Raw genomic sequence first — 11,281 nt, 5'->3', positions numbered from 1 at the left:
TGTCAACTCCTGCGACAACCGCTTATCGGAGACATCGGCCGTGAAGCAAGGAGGCTTGGGCAGGACACGTCAATAGGGGTCACCAGTGGCAGAATGACCACTCTAGGCACGGAACGATGGAATCGCAGGACCGTAAGACGCTCATAGCTCAGTGAGCCTTAGCTGGTAAGATAATAAGTATAACCAGTAAAAACAAAGTTTTTCACTATAAATTCTTTATATGCGTGACGGCTAGAGTCCTCTCGTCCTCTGGCTTGAGATGGCTGCCACCTATGGGTCAGATGATTGTGTGCCAGCATTAACCAATTGGTAAATAAATATTTTTAAAAAATTCCCTAAACAATGTAAACATTTTTAAAACATTTTCTACGTGACTTTACCGAAAGAACCAAGAAGATGAATCCCTGCAGTCACGAAAGCTTTAAATCGAAAATTTATTAATGTATTTTACGATACTATTACAATTAAAAACTTTTAATATATCAGGTAAGGCCCACTGAGCTATACAGCGCGTTTTCAGAAACGACCTGACCACAAATGAAAGCCCAACGAAGTGGCTTATCACGTGGAAATATAAAGCAACCAAATACTCTAAATGTGGAGAGAAAAACCGGAGGACCCGGAGAAAAATCCACGCGACCACGGAGAAAGACATGCAAACTCCAAATATACAGCAGGCGTCAGAGTCAGGATCGAACCACGGCCTCCTGTATACCAGGCGAGGTAATTTAACTCTCATCTTGAGATATCCCTCATGGCCCTGCAAGGCGTGGGGAGACCCTCAGCCAGCAGCAGATAACCACACGAGTCGTGCAAGTACATGCCCAACAACAACAACACGTCTTCTTGGTTCTTTCGGTAAAGTCACATAGAAGGGAAGTAATAAAATAATAAAAATAAAACATAATAAAATAATTCTCACGACGTTTCGGCCACAACGCAAGCAGCCGTCCTCAGGTGAAAACCAGGTCTGTCGAGGTGACAGCGTCTGAATGAAACAGCACACGAGCTTGGAGCATATATATAAGCTGGGTTGGAAGGGGGGGAAAGGGCGCTTCGACAAAAGAATTTGCATATCAAGAGGAATTTTGCATATTTATGGGAAATGCAGGAATGTGATTAGTACTATATACTGAAACTTCTCAATCATGTGAGGCCATCTCCTGTGAAGGGACACTCAAGAAGAGCCTGTGTGCCATTAGTCACCAGGGTTGCTCACTCTGCCAAAGCTTTAATATACAGTGCAACACCTCCACATGTATTTACAGTGTAGTATCGCATGCTATATCGTCTATACGCCTCTACAAATTAAATATGAGTGCAGTCAATAATTCAGATGTCACGGTAACACAGTCGGAATAAAAAAAATAGACACCGCAAATCCTACCACGATGCGATTTGCGAAAATGCGACCGACAGCTTTCCATGGCAATGACCCAACTAGCACCGAGTTGCAGTGTCGCGATGATGAGTTGCAGACACGAGACTGATTGAGATGTATGGAGATCGAGCCACGGAATCTGTCGATCTGTCCAGGTGCACACACACACGCCGATATGTGTCCTCTCTCTGTGTGTCCTTGTGATGTCTGTCTGCTTGTATGTCTGTCTATAGTTTTCTAGTTATATTTTTGTTGCTATTTCTTTTATGCCTGATGATGATTGCTTGTGTTGCAATCGAAACGTCGTAATATGCAATTATTAAATTTATTATTTTATCTTTAGACGTGACTTAACCGAAAGAACCAAAGAAGAAGAATGAATCCAGAGTTTCTCTCCTTCACCGCGTGATGGCAGTATGATCCAAGAAAACAATTAACGCATTGGCTGGCGTGTGTTAAAAAAAACCCAGTTAGTGTGGCCTGGAAGATGAAGATCGAACGCGTTGGGCGTGTTATTCTTGAGCCCGTGTGGTTGACGTCAGGGAGAGCTCGCCTGCCTGAGCAGGGCTCGGATGCACAGCCGTGTTCGGGGCGACCCATGTGCGTGGCAGCATCAGCATCATCAGCAGCATCAGCAGCCGCAGCATCACCCGCAGAGAAGACTTTTTGTTTGTCGTTGCTTGTAAAATCGAGCCCATTTTTACGACATTTCGGTAGCCTCGCACGCCGGGAGGAAGGTGGTGGGAGTGGTGGGAGTGGTGGTTGTGGCCGGGCTCTTTTCTCCTCTGTCTAAGGCAGCGTCTCAACAAAAGGGGCGAGAGAAAATCAGGCGCTTGTCTGTCAGCCCCAGGCTGTCCTGGGAATCCAGCGTGGCACGGACGTGGACGCGGGACGAGAGACGGGCAAGGTTGCTGTGAAAGACAACGGCGACGTTTCTCACGGATTGCTCGGTCGATTTGGTCGTTCGTGATTTCTCTCCGTGACCGCGTTGTTTTTATGCGGACCGGTTGAGCCGGAGAGGTTTGGACTTTAATCCGGTGCCCGAAGTCACCTGCCCAGCCTACCTGCTGCACGCCTTGCGTCCTAACACCCGAGGATGGACATCAATACGGCAGCTGCGGCTCAAGGAGGTGCTGCTGCTGCTACTTCTACTGCTGCTGCTGGAGGAGCAAGTGGCGATGTCAGTCATCGTCCATCTGCTACTGATGCCGGTAATGGTCCTGGAGCGAGTGCTGCGAGCGGAGAACTTGGTGGTGGAGGTCGCCCTTCTCGTGCCAGTGCTGGTGCTGTCGGTGGAAGTGGAGGCGCTGTAACAAGTGGTGGTGGTGATGGTGGAGGTCTCCCAGCCCTTGTTCGTGTTGGTGTTGGTCCTCTTGTTGCTGGATCTCCTGGTGGAGCCCTTGGTGGTGGAGTTCGACCAACTCTTTCTCTTGCTGGTGCTGTTTCTCCTGGTGGTGGAGCACCTGGTGGTGGAGAACGACCAACTCTTTCTCTTGCTGGTGCTGTTTCTACTGCTGGTGGTGGAGCACTTGGTGGTGGAGGTCGACCAACTCTTTCTCTTGCTGGTGCTGTTTCTCCTGTTGGTGGAGCACTTGGTGGTGGAGGTCGACCAACTCTTTCTCTTGCTGGGGCTGTTTCTCCTGGTGGTGGAGCACCTGGTGGTGGAGGTCGACCAACTCTTTCTCTTGCTCGTGCTGTTTCTCCTGGTGGTGGAGCACCTGGTGGTGGCGGTCTACCAACTATTTCTCTTGCTGGTGCTGTTTCTCCTGTTGGTGGAGCACTTGGTGGTGGAGGTCGACCAACTATTTCTCTTGCCGGTGCTGTTTCTCCTGTTGGTGGAGCACTTGGTGGTGGAGGTCGACCAACTCTTTCTCTTGCTGGGGCTGTTTCTCCTGTTGGTGGAGCACTTGCTGGTGGAGGTCGACCAACTCTTTCTCTTGCTGGGGCTGTTTCTCCTGTTGGTGGAGCACTTGGTGGTGGAGGTCGACCAACTCTTTCTCTTGCTGGTGCTGTTTCTCCTGTTGGTGGAGCACTTGGTGGTGGAGGTCGACCAACTCTTTCTCTTGCTGGGGCTGTTTCTCCTGTTGGTGGAGCACTTGGTGGTGGAGGTCGACCAACTCTTTCTCTTGCTCGTGCTGTTTCTCCTGTTGGTGGAGCACTTGGTGGTGGAGGTCGACCAACTCTTTCTCTTGCCGGTGCTGTTTCTCCTGTTGGTGGAGCACTTGCTGGTGGAGGTCGACCAACTCTTTCTCTTGCTGGTGCTGTTTCTCCTGTTGGTGGAGCACTTGGTGGTGGAGGTCGACCAACTCTTTCTCTTGCTGGGGCTGTTTCTCCTGTTGGTGGAGCACCTGGTGGTGGAGGTCGACCAACTCTTTCTCTTGCTGGGGCTGTTTCTCCTGTTGGTGGAGCACTTGGTGGTGGAGGTCGACCAACTCTTTCTCTTGCTGGGGCTGTTTCTCCTGTTGGTGGAGCACCTGGTGGTGGCGGTCGACCAACTCTTTCTCTTGCTGATGCTGTTTCTCCTGTTGGTGGAGCACCTGGTGGTGGAGGACGACCAACTCTTTCTCTTGCTCGTGCTGTTTCTCCTGGTGGTGGAGCACTTGCTGGTGAAGGTCGACCAACTCTTTCTCTTGGCCGTGCTGTTTCTCCTTTTGGTGGAGCCCTTGGTGGTGGAGGTCGACCAACTCTTTCTCTCGCTCGTGCTGTTTCTCCTGGTGGTGGTGGAGCACTTGGTGGTGGAGGTCGCCTTATTCTCCCTAACGCACGTGTTGTTTCTGCTGGGGGTGGAGGAGGTGTTACAAGTGGTGGTGGTGGTCGCCCCACTCTTGCTAGTGCTGTTGCAGCTGGTGGTGGTGTTACAAGTGGTGGTGGTGTTGGAGGAGGTCATCCAGCTTTTGCTAGTAGTCTTGCAGCTGGTGGTGGACGAGGTATTACAAGTGGTGGTGGTGGTGGAGGAGGTCACCCAGCTCTTGCTGGTGCTATTTCCGCTGCTGGTGGAGGGAGTCACCCAGCTGGTGCTGTTTCATCTGGTGCCGGTAGCGGAGCCCTTGGTGGTGGAGGTCACCCAGCGCTTGCTGGTGCCGTCGCTGCCGATGTAAGTGGAGGAGGTGTCGCAGGTGGAGTTCGCCCTTCTCTTGCTAGCGCTGGATCTGTTTCTGCTGCTGCTGGAGGTGTTACAAGTGGTGGTGGCGGAGGTCACCCGGCTCTTCCAAGTGCTGTTGCTGTTGCAGCTGGTGGAAGTGGAGGAGGTGTAACAGGTGGTGGTGGAGGTCGCCGCTCTCTTGCTAGCGCTGGTGTTGTTTCCGCTGCTGCTGGTGGAGGGGGTGATGCAAGTGGTCGTGGTGGGGGAGGAGTTGACCCAGCTCTTGCTAGCGGTGGTGCTGTTGCTGCAGGTGGAAGTGGAGTTGGTACAACCAGCAGTGTTAGCTGTGGAGGTCGCTCTACTCCTGCCCGTGCTGGTGCTGTTGCTGCTGCTGGCGCTGGTGGAGGAAGAGCAGGTGGAGCAAGGGGTCGCGGTGGTGATGGTGATGGTCGCCCTGTTGCTCGTAACGCTGGTGGTGCCGGTGGTGCAGGTGACCCTACTGCTGCTCCCGCTGGCGAAAGTGACGTCGGCCCTCCAAGTGCTGCAGCCGCCGCCGCTGCTGCTGCTCCTACTACTGCTGGAGTTGGTGGCGGTGTTGCTGCAGATGGAGCTCACGGTGGACAAAAGCTCACCTGTCCAGCGGCCGAAACCTCCGCTGGATCCACCGCGAAAGCCAAGAGACGGAGCTTCTACCTCGGCGACAGGATGCGCGTCGCGTCCACAGCGAAAGGTGGCCCCGACCACGGCTACGATATCTGCTTCAACTTCTTGAGGCACGCCTTCGACACCCTCCTGCTCTTCTTTCTCGGGCTCTGCTCCCCCGCGCTTCGGGTCATCCTGGACGTGCTGGGCTTGGGAGGAGGCGTCTTCAAGTATGGCCTCTACGGCATGGCCATCTTCTTGGTGTCCGTGTACGGGCTGTCCTTCGTGTTCACGCTCATGAGGACCTACATCGTGGAGACTTCGATTGTGTTCGCCGTGCTGCAGTGTCTGGTGCTGGCGGTCAGCCTGAGGAACAGCGACTGCTGAGGGCATCTTGAAGATGTCCTCTCTGTGTGTGGGCGGTGTGTGTGCGTGCTTCATTTTCAGCCACCGGTTTAATGAGGGTTCTTGTCGGTCCTTGACCATCCGTGAAGGCGGCTGATCTCGCTTGCGATGATTGATGTCGCAAATGATTGTGCGTAATATTGGTCGGTGTCGGGGGGGGGGGGGGGTGATGACTTCTGTGACAGGACCAGCCAGCAAACCCTTGATGTCCGGAGTTTCCCTTTTCTCGTCATTCGAATGTAAATGTGAGCTTTGCATGCGTCCATTTAAACAATCTCCCATCTCGTGTTCGTGCTGTGAATCGGGGATGTAACTTTTATTGTTGTTATTATTATACAGTGATTTTATAAACATACCACCGAGACCCCCCCCCCCCCCCCCCAAGAAAATATACCGACAAACAATTTTAACCGTCGTCAATATGTGAAACCGCAAGACGTGAAGGAAGACGGGTGGACAATTTAAAAAGTAGACATCAAACATCGGAAAAGCTGTGATTGTTGCGTTTCCCTGGGACATTGTGCAATCACGGTTATTTATAGCGGACTGCGTCATATCTGGATGAATTGAAATCGTCACATTTGCCACGGACTTGAGAAAATATTTGATGACATTTACTGCACAGCATCCTTCGAGGCATGCGGTGTAATGTGTCGTGAAAGGTTGGTTTTCTAAGGGAGTTTGGGAATTTGGTGAATGTGAAGATTATGAGCGCAGCTGCTGATCTTCATTTAAGTAAGTCCTGTGTAGTGATCAAAACACTCCGGTTCCTTGTGAAAACAGTTTGTTACCGAAGGGAAACAAAGAGGTTTTGTAAAAAAAAAAAGTATAAAAAAACACATCTCGTGAGATATGAGAAACGTACTGCATTCTCTTCCAACCTCGAGTGAGAGCACATTTATTAAATGTGTTGGAAGCTATTGCTGTGATTGTCTTTGCCCTACAGTATTGGATGAGCTTAAATTAGAAATGCATCGGTCGATGTAATCGGGGTGTCGTGTTAGTGAAGTGTTTGCGAGTCAATATAATTCACTGAGTAACGCAATAATGCCTTCTTAATTTGACCACCGCTGCAAAAAATGCGCAGACTATCTGAAAAAATGCCCTTTTTGAACTTGGAGGAGACAGAGTTGAAAGAATTTTTTAAAAACTCTAAAAACATTTTTACCAGGTAGGGCCCACTGAGCTAAGTAGATTTTTTTCAGAAGCAACCTGGTTATCACAAATAACAGCCCAACGAAGGGGCTTACGTAGAAACTTACAGCAGCCATTTCGCCTAAACGCATGTTTCTAAATGTGGAGGGAAATCCAGAGGACTCGGAGAAGAGTCTATGCGACCACGGAAAGAGAGAGACACGCAAACTCCAAATATACAGGCGTCGGAATCGAACCCACGATCTCCTGTGTACCAGGCGAGGTAGTTAACATCTCGCCACCATGGGACATGGTTGGGAGTCGTTGAGGCGAGAAGGAAAGTGGGAAAACAACTCCAATGTTTTGAAAAGGGAGCTAATTGCACCAACAAATGTCAGTGCAGTATTGGGTTTTACAAATCCTGTGCTAGAATACCTCGTCGTTTTTTTTAATGTGACGTTTGTTATGCAAAACAATACTCTTTAGATGGCAGTGTTATCACCGTTGACTTTTCAAGTTGACGATTTGATCGATTAAGCCATGTTTTAGAGATGTCAGCCAATATGTGATGTGTGTGCTTTTGAGTGTGCCAACCCTCTATTATATTACAGTAATTTGTATCTTATAAGAATGTCGTGTGATGGAAGTAATGCATACCTTGGGTACGTTTAACCCCCATAATTACTTGCGTTGGGGATTGACTTCCGATTACGGAGCATACCACTCTTTTTACCTGTACTCTGTCATCTTAATCTAACCATGTAATGTGTTTTATAGGGTTCAAGACCCATTCTGGGTCATGGTCTATGGCCAATTTGCTTACAAGGTACATCAACCCTTACAATACCAATAACCTGAAACCATTTGCATATCTTAATTGTAAGAAGGAACCTTGATGATAGTGTTAAGTTTTGGAGGTGATAGATTTACATTTAGAAGGAACGATTTGAAATACCTGTTATAAGATTAACACGTATTTGGAATGAGTTCCAACTTAAGGATGTAACAATGTTATTTTTATATATATAAATCTACCATATACTGTAATTGCACGGATGGTTAATCAAAGTTTGCACCTACATTTGTTCAAACTCATCGTTGTTTTTCTGTTTCGTGAAATTCACTTTAATTTGTATCGCGAGGACGCAAGGTTACCTGCATCGTCAGGATGAGAAACTGCAACTCTCAGTAGCGGAACTTTATTTTCATTGGTGGGCAAACGCTTTGCGGTGTGACGGGAGCGATGGGAAGTTACGTAAAACACTATTTCGAGAACAAAAGCATCACCCTCCGCTTTATTTAAAGCAGCGGCAGTGGAGTGAGTGAGGTGGGAGCCACAAGGGAGACCTTCCCTGCCCGCCTGCCCACTCCGTCGTCACGGAAGGAATTCGCGTGACCCTGTGTCTCGCACGCACCCACGCCGTCACGGTGTTCATCCCCGAAACCCTAAACCAATGAGGCCGCTCTTAAGGTGTCCTGCAGCTCCCGTGAAGACCAGCTGTTTCCAAGCGCAGCGAAAGCCACGTCTAAATTGGGAATACAGTGCTGTCCGCTTGGCGTTTTGATCGTTTTGCTGGTTGGATTTCCCGAGTGTGTAACAGTGGTGTATTCTTGTACAGTGTAGTCTGAAAGGTTTTTTTCTTTTTTTTACTACGACTACAATGGAAGTCCTTGCTGTACTCACTCGCGTCTCTTGGTTTTACTGTGGTAACGAGCAGTGTTGAGGCTCAGTGTTAAAAAGTACAAGCCTTCATTTGAGAGAGAGTCCCTGTCTGCCGCGTGCTTTTTCATTGTATCTGAAGCAAGTGCTGTATAAAGAATAGCCCCTTTTTAAATTAACGGAAAAATCAACTGGCTTCGTATAAATTACTTGACGAAATAATTAGTGGGTAAACCGAGATTTTAAAAAAGACGTATTCCTCAATGTGCCAAGTTATACGCCTCCCTTAAGCATCTCGTTGGGGTGAAGCAGTGACACGGTGGTTCGTGCACTGCACCACAGATCCCTGCAGCCTGAGTTCCATTCCTGGCCAACAGGTGACATCAGTGGCAGGTGATGCCTTCAACTGTCCCAGAGCCCGATCCTCACTGTGAACAGTTTTTGGTCAAAGAACCCACCAAACGCATGCCACGGTGTGGGGAGGCCTTCATCCAGCAGTGAATTAACAAGGGTCTGGACAGCTATCTTCATAACAACGTAATCATGAGCGAGCATCATTGTGGCTAGTATAAGTTAAAAAAAAACCAATCCATGAGCAGACGATACCTCCGTCAGAAATGTGTCCCTACACATCCCATCGGCGACAGGGCGTACTGGAAGTGCTTCATTTCAGCAGCTTTGGTTGAGGAGGAGGTTTAGTAATTATATGTTTTAATCTCTTGATCTAACGATTGCACCAAACCGGTTTTGTAATTGTGTGAAACGGGCTAATTATATGACTGTCTACTATGGGTTGTTTAACGTTCAGCCACTTTTGCTATGATATCGTTCAGCTCGGTGCGCATGGCATGGCCATGGCAGAGGTCGCAACCGGGTACCCGATACCCGTACCCTACCCGATACCCGGCTACCCGTACCCGGCCGGGTACGGGTACCCGTTTGCGACCCTAGTGTGGCCGGGTACAGGTAGGCCGTGAGTCACTGGTGAGTAACCGTTTGTCACTCATTTCGGGTAGGGTACGGGTACGGGTAGGGAACGGGTACCCGTACCTGGCCGGGTACGGGTACCCATTTGCCACCCTGGTGTGGCCGGGTACGGGTAAGGAATCAAAACCCGTTTGCGACCTCTGGGCCACGGGCAGCGTACGCAAGGTAACAGCAGCAGTAGGCAAAGAGGGCTTCTGTCCCAAAAAGTGGAAGGGGCCCCCCTACTGCTAATTTTGGCGAAGCACAGCGTGGCATTTGAAAACTGCCCTTTGCGGTTAGCATTCAGTATACCGCAGCAGAACTACAAGCTGTGCGAAAATAATCCTGGTGTTTTATTGTTAATATTGTGACTGATTCTCCACTCCATCAAAGCCCTCAAAAGAATAGCCGAGGTATCAAACACACCAACTGAGTCTTGTAGCTGTTACCAGTGCGGAGAATTGCCATCCTCCTTGGGTTTATTGCTTCAGCGGTTGTTAAGAGCAGCCATATAGATAGGGACACACACACACACATGCCTTCAGGCTCAGAGCGCCAAACTGTCTGACGCTGCTCTGGATTTCTCAATGTGCTGCTCGCTGCGATTGTTAATGGTGCACGCACAACACTTTGTTGCCTTGGTAGCGGAGGTGGCACACGATCAGGAGGGCAGTCGTAAAAGGTTGCCTTAGATGTGACCTCTCTCACGACGGCCACGTGTCGAGCGAGGTAGCAGTAGGGGCAAGACTTCTTTTCCTCTGAGCAAGATTCTTGACTCTGCACCCCGCGCCTCTGTGTGTACAACCACTGTGATAGTCTACGATCAGCAGCAGGTCGCTTGCAGTAAGAGTCAAACTGAACTACTAAACTATTTTCTTGGTTCTTTCGGTAAAGTCACGTAGAAGGGAAATAATAAAATAATAAAAATAAAACATAATAAAACAATTCTCACGACGTTTCGGCCACAACGCAAGCAGCCGTCCTCAGTTACTGCAGCTACATACTATTAACACTCCTTCCCTTTATTAATGCTACCCCTATCCCCTCCCTTCAGACGCTGTCGCCTCGACAGACTTGGTTTTCACCTGAGGACGGCTGCTTGCGTTGTGGCCGAAACGTCGTGAGAATTGTTTTATTATGTTTTATTTTTATTATTTTATTATTTCCATTCCACGTGACTTTACCGAAAGAACCAAGAAGATGAATCCCTGCAGTCACGAAAGCTTTAGATCGAAAAATGTAAACAATTTTTTGTATTTTACCAAGTAATGCCCACTGAACGATGTCGCTCTTTTGCTCAGAAGCGACCTGGCCACAAATGATTTCTCAACGAAGTAAGTGGCTTGTCACGTGCGCATTTAAATCTGCCAAAAATTCTTACACGCACGTTTAAGAGCAGTGACGTGTGAGCCACGACGCAGGAGTTGCGCCTTTGACACGCGTGCCTCCTGGGTGTGATGTACACAGGGCTAGTAGGCTCTCGTATCGTCAGTGCTGTCGTTAAGGGCACGATACGCCACAACACCCAACCCTGAACCCCCGTGCCGCTTCAGGCGATGACGCTGTCAACGTGTGAATCACATTAACGCATGAACTCGTCTTCAATATACGATGGTTTATTTTTTTCCCACCGTACATGTCTCTTTTATCAGTGTATCTCACCTTTCTTCCCTCCTTAATAGTGACTCGTGTTGTCGATTTGTCAAGACAAATTCCTCTGCATTGTACCAAATGTAATGTTGATGGCTTTGAATATTCTGGTAAACAATGTGGTGCTTAAAGGCCTAAAGTGCTTGTTAATTTATGAAAAGTATTACGTTCATCTTTATGAGGTGTTGACCGTTTCGAATAAATGATCCAAGTCCCTCTTTCCTTTTTTTCTTTTCAGGATATTTTTTTTGCATTAATTTTAATTGAAAGAAATGTATTGTTTCACTCGTTTTAACCGAAAGCTTTTTAGAGGGTCATGGCAAGAAGGCTAAACATTATATTTGTAGTCCATGACCCAGAG

General features: G+C 48.7%; 1 protein-coding gene across 1 annotated transcript; it reads left to right on the top strand.

Annotated features, from left to right (window-relative positions):
- The first annotated feature begins 1,964 nt into the window (after positions 1-1,964).
- LOC133341840 (glycine-rich protein 1-like) lies at positions 1,965-5,899 on the top strand. Its single transcript, XM_061550617.1, has 2 exons — positions 1,965-2,592; positions 4,954-5,899. Exons 1-2 carry the CDS (start codon positions 2,478-2,480, stop codon positions 5,490-5,492), a joined length of 654 nt encoding a protein of 217 aa, XP_061406601.1. The 5' UTR covers positions 1,965-2,477; the 3' UTR covers positions 5,493-5,899.
- Positions 5,900-11,281: the final 5,382 nt, after the last annotated feature.

The sequence above is a fragment of the Lethenteron reissneri genome, chromosome 12, assembly GCF_015708825.2.
Source record: "Lethenteron reissneri isolate LAM-NWPU_2019-01 chromosome 12, ASM1570882v1, whole genome shotgun sequence".
In the NCBI taxonomy this organism is placed as follows: domain Eukaryota; kingdom Metazoa; phylum Chordata; class Hyperoartia; order Petromyzontiformes; family Petromyzontidae; genus Lethenteron; species Lethenteron reissneri.
Note: the sequence above shows the minus strand (reverse complement) of the source record. Positions and strands in the feature narration are given on the sequence as shown.